The sequence below is a fragment of the Morus notabilis genome, unplaced genomic scaffold, assembly GCF_000414095.1.
Source record: "Morus notabilis unplaced genomic scaffold, ASM41409v2 Scaffold2106, whole genome shotgun sequence".
Taxonomy (NCBI): domain Eukaryota; kingdom Viridiplantae; phylum Streptophyta; class Magnoliopsida; order Rosales; family Moraceae; genus Morus; species Morus notabilis.
The window spans coordinates 122,360-134,053 of NW_010358656.1; the positions used below are offsets into that span (position 1 = coordinate 122,360).

The 11,694-nt window shown below is 36.2% G+C and overlaps 1 protein-coding gene across 1 annotated transcript; it reads right to left on the bottom strand.

Annotated features, from left to right (window-relative positions):
- Nucleotides 1-2,175: 2,175 nt before the first annotated feature.
- LOC21388739 (calcium-transporting ATPase 1) lies at nucleotides 2,176-10,773 on the bottom strand. The gene is made up of 7 exons (XM_024162249.1): nucleotides 10,202-10,773; nucleotides 8,775-8,829; nucleotides 6,713-8,670; nucleotides 4,805-4,963; nucleotides 4,096-4,280; nucleotides 3,716-4,004; nucleotides 2,176-3,259 (listed from the first exon to the last, which is right to left on the bottom strand). The coding sequence occupies exons 1-7, from the start codon at nucleotides 10,376-10,378 to the stop codon at nucleotides 2,996-2,998; spliced, it is 3,087 nt and encodes a 1,028-aa protein (XP_024018017.1). The 5' UTR covers nucleotides 10,379-10,773; the 3' UTR covers nucleotides 2,176-2,995.
- Between the last annotated feature and the right edge of the window lie 921 nt (nucleotides 10,774-11,694).

Sequence of the window (11,694 nt, forward strand, 5' to 3'; positions counted from 1 at the left end):
GAGAGTTTGTAAAGATGATTGTGACTTCATATTGGTTTGAAAGTTTGGGGGATATGGCCGAGTAAGGCGATCACTAGCTTTGCTGTGTTCGTGGAATCAAAACGGAATTTCTATGTTGATCACGCTTTTTTATGGAAAGAGATTTTGAGTGCTGTGGATAGATTTTTCCATGCAAATTTTGTTCGTACGTTGACCTTACATGTTGGAAAGAGATACTTTATATTATCAACTTCAAGTCAATGATCCGTAACATGGAAATCTACAATTATCCTTTTTAGTTTTTACCATAGTGACCGCCAAGGGGAAAAAATGGTGAAAAATAATATCATGAAAGTTACCTTTACCCAACTTCAAATTTAGTTTACCATATTGTCTCCAATGATGCTTCCATTTACTAAGTTGTACGTGAAGTGCAGATTTTTTTTTTCCCCTTTTCTGTTGGTATTCTTTCCTGAAAAGAAAATGCTTTAGTAGGGCACCAAAAAAATTTCGGTACATTTCGTTAAATTTGCATAATCTTTTGATTTTGTTATAATTCTGATGCATTGATATAAAGAAACACATAGTACAACGTAGTATTAATAGAGATGCCCTACTCGAAAACTCCTATAAATATCTTCAAACCTTTGGAAAAACATATCTTTATATTAAAAAGAAAAAGAAAAAGAAAAGGAAAAAGCAAAGGTAAAGAAAAGAAACTTATGCTTCGGAAAAGTTTTTCACTTTTGAACTTTGCTGTTGCTAACGCACATGCTCGTGGCGGCAATAAAGCTTCTACAACTGCAGACAATAGAACCGCTACGACACAGTTCTCCAGTTTTCCAGATCAAAACTGGGATGAAAAATAGAAAAGAACAAAAAAATTTGTTATTTTCCTTTTGGGATATTTGGCTTAAGGAAGGCCAAGATCTCACCAGGTTGGAATGTCGTTTTCTTGGCCCCTCTTTTTATAACACCAAAAAAAAAAGGGTAAAACTTTGCTGTGTGACCAAGACTTGGCCAAGTGCTAGGTCCCTTTTCCCCGGCACCTGTGTCCGCTAAGAAATGGCATATATACGACTGCAGCCAAAATTTCACATCGTATCCAAATTAACTCTGCACGGGTTTTCGTTTGCCGTATGTGGGCTATGCCAACTATCCCAAAACTATCCTCTCAAAAGTCTTTTCACATTACATTATGGCAAGTGTGAATTTTGTTGGAGTTGAGATTGTTGATTCCTACTAACCAATCAAACAAGTCATCTGCTGGCGTATAATATGCAGTACAGTACCAGAAATTTTTACCGTTTCCAATTTGCCCGTGAACCTCACGCACCTACTCTTGCAATATAAACGTGACGATAAAAAACTATCCCTTCAGTTTACGTTTAAGTCAACAATTTTGATTTATTGGCAGAAATTTTATGAGAAAAAAGTTGTTAAATTCAATTTTTTGAGACAAAAAATACTATGGCAGGATCATTAGAATAATGAGTTTGAGCATAAGAGGACTAAACATGGCCTATAAGCTACTCTGGTGAGACTAAAAAAAATAAACTCCCGACAGTTTTATTATTTTCAGCCGTTAAATCTATATCAAAAGCTGTTAATTTTACATATTTTTTTCTATCTAATGTAATTTTCACTTGATCTAACAATCAAAAACTAACAATACTAATAGAACCGTTGTACTGTGAGAAACACCCTAAAAAACTGGCGCCTTTCTTTGTGGTTTCATCTCAGGTCCTATCCCTTGATGGGGTACTTCTGCAGAAAGCATTAATGAGCGAGCAGGCTAAGAAGTTACAAATACAACATGAAAATTTTTACGTGTATGTGTATACAAAACCATATTATTTCCAGCTGGACTATGGCATGGCATGTGCATAATTTCCAAGAGGTGGGTGGCGGATAAGAATTAATAACATAACCATATATGATAATCAGACAAGAGCTACAATTCACGAACCCAAAATTAAAATCCTCCTACAAAACGTACGAGTTGTCAATGCAATCGGCTTGATTAAGTAGAATAAATTCTACTTATTTGGTTCATAAGTTAAAAATCATAATTTATGATTTTAATTTTTAAAATTTATATTTTTTATGAGAAAAAAATACTGTAAAAAATTAAAAGTTATAATTCAAAATTAAGGGTGAACCCTTAAAACAAACATTTCATTAGTTTCGCTTGCCTTTACTTTACATCAGCATAATGCATAATCACAAATCATCCCGATAAGGTAAAGAACTAACAAAAGTTTAGCCTCCATTTTTAGTATGGGAAGCTGAATGACTGAAACAACTCTTTGATGTGTAAAGAATCAGTTTGATAAGCTTGTGACATTTGACAACATCGCAAAAGTATTTTCTGACATAAACAAAAGCAATTCTAATTTTTTCTTTCTCAAGCAGAAAACCCTAGTACGAACGGAGTCAACTTAGCATTTGGCAAAGTTCTACAGGAAGAGGGGTTTTTTTTTCCCCCTTTTACCTTTTCTGGCTGGTAGTTAAAAATCTTCCATAATAGAGTGCTAATACTAAAAAGCTTTGTTGTTTTAGAAAAGAAAAAAAAAAAATGTTTCCTGTGAGAGTGGTGGAATTGGAACAATAATTTGTAGGCGTTTTTAAAGTTTTCCTCGGCAGATTAAAGCTTTCCCCATAGACTCACATCTTTGAGAAGTAGCTGAAATGATTTTGTATATTGCCAAATGCCTCAAGGTTTGTACAAAAAAACTTCAAATCAGCGACAATTCACGCTTTTCCAAACGCACATTTAATGCAGGAAGCTCAAATCTAGTTAGTGAAAACTTCAATAGCGCCTCAAATTATGTCCACACCAACCAAGCAACAAACAACTTTGTAGTATCAGTCACCTTCTTTCTTTTCTTTTCTTTTTCTCTTTTTTCTTTTTTGCCCTTTTTTCTTTTCAGGCTTGGTTTTGGGGGAAAGGCACCGTTAAAAGCCATCCATTAACAGCTAATGCCAAAAGGACGGACCCTCAACTCAGATGTACTTATTTGCCTCGTGGTATGTTAGATCCTACTGGAATCATCTTTAGTGCTGCTGCAACTGGCATGCCAAGGAATCCGAGGAAAATGCTGACAATCCACTGTTGTAAACTGAGAGGATGTGTGCTTGCAAATGTACCAAGAAACTCGACGATTATGATTTGGAAGATAACAGTGCAACTGATCACAGCCACAAACACATAATTGTTCAGGATTCCTTTGAACACATTTACCTTCTCCATCTCCCTAGAGCTGATCTCATTGAAAACCTGGAGAAGACATATTAGGACTCAAATGTAAGTTTAGAATTCATTTAAATAAAATACCACGGATTGGTGTGGTTGAGATTGGCAAACCAACTTATCTTAAATATTTTAACTTTTTTATATTCAGAATCAGAATAATAGAAGTTAAGAAAAATAACTGATAGGCTGACACTGAATTGGTAAGGCCGGCATGTTAGACATTATTGCTTTTGAGAGTGGGAAAAATAATAATCAGGATTTTAATCCATTACTATGACATCAAGCTTTTTCGTGGGGGATTCAAGCTGCAACAACAATTAGGATATCTAGTCTTTCACTTAACAAATTCCTAGTAGAAAGAGCTACTCATTGTTAGGATATATTGGGCTTCCATCGGGTTTTTATTGAGGTTCCTAATCCTAACTATTAACGATGGAAACACGTTTTCATGGAGTCAAAATCTCAGCATTCAATGATTACCTGACAGAATACGAAGGAGTTGAAAATGAGTGTATTCAGTATCAAATCAGAATCCGGGCCACTAAGCTGAAAAGCTGCTTTTCCTCTTGTCTGTAGGTACCATATTATTAAGAATTGATACAAGGACTGCCCCAGGACATTCCTCCACATCACATTACTGATGAAGTTTCCTTTTCTTCCAACGGGCAATCTCTTCATCAAGTCATTGTTTGGAGGTTCTGTGGCCAACGCAAGCGCTCCTAGGGTGTCCATGATCATGTTGACCCAAAGAAGCTGAACAGAGCATTCCCTGAGAGCATGTGTCAACGCAGATGCATAATGAGAAGCATAAAACGTGATTTAAAAGGGGAAAACACTATCACATGGAAAGAGAAACGAACATGATTTGCTCACCTGTCAAACAAGCAGAAGAAAAGTTGACGATAAGGGCAACCACATTTACCGTTAGTTGGAACTGAACAAACTTTTGAATATTTATGTAAACTGAGCGTCCCCATTTGGCCACAGTCACAATTGTGGAGAAGTTATCATCCAGAATTATCACATCGGCACTTTCTTTGGCAACCTGAAATGTTTTCAAAGTGCTTTAAGAACAACTAAAGTCAAGTAAAAGATTCAAACTTATCTAGAAAACGATAACAAATAAATGAACTGGGACTTGAAGTCCATAGAGAGAAGAAAAAAGGTGCGCAAGAATAGATATACACGTAGACACAAGGAATGGAGTTTAAGCCTATAACTCGAGGGCAAATAAATGAGCTGGGGTTCATTATTGGTTTTATAGAAAATCTAAAAGGTAGGAGCGGAACTCAGGCATTAGGAGATCAAAAGCATCAAGGAATGGAGTTTAAGCCTATAACTCGAGGGCAAACCATTTTAGACTTGAATTTCTGAACTTTCTGGCCTAAATGCTCAACCTCAAAAGAGCGTAAAAAATAGACTATTGAAAATTTCATTATGCCCCCCGCCAAGATGCGTACAAACTAAGACTAAGCAAGAATTTAAATTTGATTAAAAAAATTAAAATAATAAATTTGATTAAAAAAAATTAAAATAATCAGCGAATAAGATCACAAGAAAAGTGATCACCTCAGTTCCAGCAATGCCCATTGCTAGCCCAATGTCAGCTTCATGAAGTGCAGGAGCATCATTTGTACCATCTCCAGTCACTGCAACAACTTCTTCAAAAGTGGTCCTCAATTGTTTGACCAGGGTGTGTTTATCTAATGGTGAAGATCGAGCCATAACCTGTAACACCAAATCACATCGTGGTATATAGAAAATGTCTATAAACTAGAAGCCCAAATTCGTACAGATTATAAGGGCCAAAGGATTCATCACGTTTATTACTATTGTTAGCAAAATCCTTTGCAATCCTTTGCAATAATAAGCAAGCTTCGGCGTTATAAGTTCAATCTGTCCACCAAATCTAAAGTCTAGCACACTTTAGGAATTTGAATGGATTTAGCCCCCGGTATCTATGTAAAAAAACGTAGGAGGCAATTCAGCACAACTCCTTTATTCTTGTCCCCATCTTTAAGAATAAATGAGATGTGTTGAATTATAACAATTATAAGGGCATAAAGTTAATAAGCCACACTATAAAACTTTGAGAGAGAATTATTGAAAGGAAATTAAGAGCCACATCTACCATCTCAGGTAACCAATTTGGCTTCATGCCAAACAGATCAACCACAAAAGCCATTTTTCTTCTTAGGATGCTGAATGAAATGTACAAAGAAGCTAAGACGGACCTACACATGGTCTTTATAGATTTAGAAAAGGCATATGATAAGATACCGAGGGAAGTTTTATAGTGGGTGCTAGAAAAGAGAGGAGTGCATGTGAGGTATATCAAGATAATTAAGGACATGTACGATGGGGTGGTCACGAGTGTGAGAACTGCTAGAGGCTACATGGCAGAGTTTTGGATCGGCCTTCATCAAAGATCTGCTCTTAGTTCTTATCTTTTCACCATTGTGATGGAGGAGCTGACAAGAGAAATCCAAGATAGAGTTTCTTGGTGTATGTTTTTTGCAGACGATATAGTTTTAGTTGATGAACATAGAGAATGAGTTAACCGTAAATTAGAATTGTAGAGATAGATTCTCAAGGCGAAGGGATTTAAGTTAAGTAGGATGAAAAATGAATACATGCATTGTAGGTTTAGTAACTCAAGTAATCAGAGTGATGAAATTTTTTTAGGAAGTTTAAATACCTTGGGTCTATATTGCAGTACGAATGAGATATATAATAGGATGTTCAACATAGGATTAAGGCATGGTGGGTTAAGTGGAAGAATGCTACGGAAGTTTAAGTGGAAGAATGCTACGGAAGTTTCATATGATGGCAAGATGCCTATTAAGTTGAAAGGAAAGTTCTATAGGACTGCAATCCGCTAAGCTATGTTGTATGGTAATGAATGTTGGGCCATTAAGAGACAACATATATCTAAGATGAGTGTGACAGAAATACGTATGTTAAGATAGATGAGTGGCCATACGAGAATGGATCGCATAAGGAATGAAGTTATTCGTAATAAAGTAGGTGTAGCACCAACAGAAGATAAGGTGTGCGAAGACCGCTTGAGGTGGTACGGACATGTTTAACGTAGGCCGCTAGAAGCACCAGATCATGCTTGGAATGACATTCTTATACCTAATACTAGGAGAGGGGGGGGTACTAGAAGCACCAGATCATGCTTGGAAGGACATTCTTATACCTAATACTAGGAGAGGGGGGGGTAGACCAAGAATTACGTGGACCGCAATAGTTAGGAAAGACATTTTAGATCTAGGCCTTGAAAGTCTAATTTCGAACAGAACTACGTGAAAAAGTGAAATCTATATAGCCGATCCCAATTAAGTTGGGATTAAGACTTGCTGTTGTTGTTGTTGTTTCCGAAATCATTAACATGTCAACGTCCATTGGTCTTGTAAAACCATTCACAAAAACTTACTATATTTCTAATGAACAGCTTAATTAAAAAAAATGCACCTGAATTTTTGGAATAATTTCTCGCATTTCCTCTTCACTCTTCTCGCGAAATTCTGGTCCTTCAATTGCCAAACCATTCTCAGTCAAAATTCCACACTCTCTTGCTATTGCTTTTGCAGTGTTTATGTTGTCTCCGGTAACCATCCTAACTGTTATACCAGCTGACCTACAGATGGCAACAGATTCCCTGACCCCAGGACGAACTGGATCTTTAATTCCCACAATTCCTATGCAAGTGTATCCTCTGGTAGGAATAGGGTTTTCAGCAGAGAACTCACTTTCAATTTCCATGTAAGCAAGGCAAAGAGTCCGAAGAGCTTCATTAGCAAATTGTTCGATAGTATTTTCCAACCTATTAACGTATTCTTTGTCAAGGGGAACAACCTCACCTTTCGAATCTATGACTTTGTCACATGCAGCTAAAATTATCTCAGAAGCACCTTTACAATGCACTCGGAAACCACCTTCAGCTTCAGGAAGTTCTAGAACTACCCCCATCCGCTTCCTCACTGAATTGAAAGGTTCAACTTTCACAATATGACATGCCTGTCGTTCTACTTGGAAATCACCACCAAGCTGCAGCCCAAATTCCAAAATAGCCATTTCAGTGGGTGTTCCCAATATCTCATTCTTGTCATCTTTGTTTTTCACCACTTCTCCTCCAGTGTTATTAAATATTGATTGAAGTAGGATTCTCAAAGCAGAATCTGGAATTTCGGAGCAGAAGTTAGAAGCGTCCTTAGAGCTGCCTACTTCCTTGGTCTTTCCACAAATGCAAGCTTTAACGACAGTCATGTGGTTTGTTGTCAATGTCCCAGTCTTGTCACTGCATATAGTAGTAGAAGATCCCATAGTCTCACAAGCAGCCAAATTCCGAACAAGTGCCTTATCATTCATCATCTTCTTCATGGCAAAAGCGAGGCTCAATGTCACAGCCAAAGGTAGCCCCTCCGGAACAGCAACGACAACAATTGTAACAGCAATAGCAAAGAATTCTAGAATTTCCATTGCATCATCCCCCGACCAGATCCACTGGGACCCTTCTTGCAGCTTGCGGGTAAACAATCCTTGCACCAAAACAGCAAAAGTCACAAGAGCAAAAAATAGACCAATCTTTCCAATTATGGTTGCCACACCATTGAGTTTCACCTGCAAGGGGGTTTCATCATTTCCTCCTTCACTGAGAGTAGCCATCAACTTTCCCCACTGGGTCCTCATCCCAACAGTAGTCACAAGCATCTTGCATGACCCATCCTGTACTTTAGTTCCAGAGAGAAGAAAAGGATTCTGAGAATTGACATTAACTGGCTCACTCTCACCTGTTAAACTGGACTCATTTATAATCACAGAAAACCCTGATATGAAGAGTCCATCAGCTGGGACTTGATCTCCAATACTTAGATGAACTATGTCACCAGGAAGTAGATCATAAATTGATATCTTCTGCCTGCACTCATCTCTAGTAACCTGAACTGTAATTTTTTTCTTCTCCCTGTCCAAATCCTTAAACTGCAGAGATTGTCTATAGTCGCTCGTGGCTGTAACAAAAACAACAAGCAAAATGCTGGCAACAATTCCAAGCCCATCATGAGCACCCTTTGGCCATCCTTCCGTTGCTAGACCGACAACCAGAGAAACGAAGGCACAAAAGGCAAGTATCATCAGGGTCATATCCTGAAGGGCTTCCCACACAAAAGTCAAGAAACCCTTGACCGGGCTTTCAGTGAATTTGTTAATACCATAAATTTCTTTCCTTTTACTCAGCAGTTCCTCAGAAGTAGAGATTCCACTGGTTATTGATGTAGCAACCTTGCTAGAAATTCCCTCAACTCCACCGTGAATTTTCAGCTTCTTCACGTCACGCCCTTCGACCACAGATCCCAATTCATCAGCACAGATTTGAAAACCCGCATCTTTGACTTCCTCAGGTACAGTGTATTCACTAGTCAAAGTCAGGCCTATAAAATCAAAGGTGGAGCAACAATTTAAAAACAGAAACAATTAACAAAAAGACAGAATCCTTTGCTGCAAAGTTTAATCGGCTTCTTTAATATATTCATACCATGAATAAATTGTAGTGCTGCTTGTGAAACCAAAACTGCAACTCGAAACTTCTCCTATCAAATTCAACACGGGAAGAAAATAGCAACCATGTTACCAACATGAAATATAGACACACACACACACACACACATATTGTAAGTTAAGTATGGCAGGTTGGTTAAGATTTCTCATCATACAACGTTTTATCCATTCTAATATAGGCTAGACTGTAATTTCAGACCATGTAACCATCATACAGATGCCAGATTTGCAAACCGTGCGATTTGGATAGTGATTATCATGATGGTTCTACCATTACATCTTATCAATCGACCTAGAACATTCCGGAACTGGCTAAGCAACTTAAATCAATTGGAAATGCATAACATTTACGCATCATTAAAATTAAAATGAAAAAAAAATGTTTCACTACACATTATGAAACTACTAGATTTCAGTACGAAACATCATGCCGATATGCATGATACAATATTTCATATGGGTATTGCTTATCATTATGTCTAACATTTACGATGCTTGAGTGAAATCGCTAAAACAACTGGACTCACAGCACGCCGGCTGCCCTGACCACCCCGAATTCCACTTCAAAATATATAATCTCAAAATATAACTTCAGGGCTCTTTTATTTTTTATTTTTTGAAATTAGCTTCTTTTATTTTTAACTAATTGGTAAGTTCTCTGTGGCAATTATTTTAAAAATAAATAAATAATGGAATGGAAGAATTAAGTTCAGGTTCAGATCGTCCACAATCTTCTCTCATTTTGCTAACAATCATCAGAATATATGTATCGAAATAGAAGATATGAAGAAAAACAATGAAGCTTTAAACTAACATTGGAGAACGTGATCCGATCTGGGACAAGCCCAAAAAAGTGGATTTTGATATGAAACGCATATCTACAGGCAATGATTTGAGGCTCGGATTGATTGCATAGGAAGAAGAAAAATAAAAAGGAAAAGAAAAGGAGGTCCAATAATTTGATCCAAATCCATTAATCCTTTACCAATAAAGTAGGTATTTAAAATCACAAGCAACTGATTCCACAAGAAAAGGAGACATAATTAAATTAATCGTTCAGGTCAAACAAGTACATATCAACGACAACCGATTCAAAGAGGAGAAGTTTTCGTAGATCACAGAGAGAGAGGAAAAAGAGGGAGAAAAAAAAACTCTGTTTTGGATTGCTAAAAATGCAATAAGATAAAGTTTGGAATTATTATTATTATTATTATTATTTCTCGTTATTTCGGAGAAAAACACTTTAAACCCTATCTTGACCCAGTCCACGCTAGCAAACTTGTACCCTTTTTTTTTGGCGATAGGAGTAACCAGAACATTTAAATAGGACAATCTCCGCTCCTTCAAGGTATAATTTTCTCAAGAAACAAACAGATAATAAAAGGTTTAAGCATAGGAAAGAACCTGATTAGATCGGCGTATAGCCTCGGCCTCATTGCGCTTGTCGAGATTAGCAGTGAAACGGAAACGGCGTTTCCGATTCTTCACAACCCAACAGAGTTTCCTCCATCTCTGAAGCGCTTCCTCCGACGAGTTCTTCGCCTTCACATCCCCAAAGTTCTCGTTCAAATAGCTCTCCATCAAATCTCCCTTCACCAAAACCAACACAACATATACACAACGATCGAAGACAACCTAAAATAGCAACCCAAAAAAAAAAAAAAAGAGGAAGAAGATGAAATTCGTTCCAAAAAAACAGTTCTAGTCTCTGATCTGGACTTGGAACAAGAATCTCTTTATTCCGTTGTGCTACCAGACATCATTCTTTTGACCAAAAAAAAAAAACGATTCGATTACAAGACTGGAATTTCTTCCTTCCAAATCTCTTTATCTCTTTCTTAGGGTTGAAGTTTTAGCTCTGGTCTGTGCGAATCAAGACAAGGATGAGAGTTGACAAATTCACGAACCGAGATACCTAATCTACTACCTTTCTTTTTCTAGTTAGCAAATAAATTATTACTGATTAGTAATTGCTGGAGTTGTTGAGTTTTTTTTATTTTTTAAGATATTTTTAATTAAAAATATGTTGTTCGGATTGACGCGTGATTGGTTGGAGAAAACGTGCCCATGTGGGGGGGGCTACAAGGGGCCAATTGGTGACTGACCGTTGGTAATAGAACGTGGGTCCATTATATGCCCTTTTCTTCGGTGTTATGAAACAATGTGCACTTTTTGAAAAAAAAAATGTTGGTACAATAGCAATCTTTATTTTTCTCTCCAAAAAAAAAAACACATTATTCTTTTGTTTTTCCAAATTTTCTACCTTTGTCATTGTCTTAGTACTAAAAAAAGTATGGGCCGGTTCCTTAATTTAAATTTTTAATTTAAGTTAAAATATTATTTTATATAAAAAAATTTTATTATAATAAAAATATTAAATGTGATTATTTTTAAAAAAAATTTTACTGTATTAAAATTTAAATTTTAAATTTGAATTAATAAAATAAACGGGTAATAAACCTAAATTCGAAAATGTTCTTATTTAACCATAATTATTTTTATTAAGAGATGAAACACGCCAACTCAGCCATCAAGAGATAATGATTTGAACTTTTTTTTTTTTTTAGACAGGGTTGCGTTTGATTAGAGAGATTCGGAGAAGGAAGAAAAAGTAATAAGGAATCCCTAGTTCACTATTAGTAGTAGTAGTAGTAGTATCACCACAAATAACGTTTTATTAAAGTCTCGTTTATTTTAGAGATTTAAGTTTTCAATTTTAATATTTTAAAGTTAAAAATTTTAAAAAAATATCACATTTAATTTTTTTATTATAATTAAAAATTTTAAAAAAATATTATATCTCAATTCGAATTAAAAATTTAAATTTACAAAACGAATAAGGCCTATAACTCTCTCATGTACCACTCAAAAATAGTTTCCAAACTAATGAGGTTGAG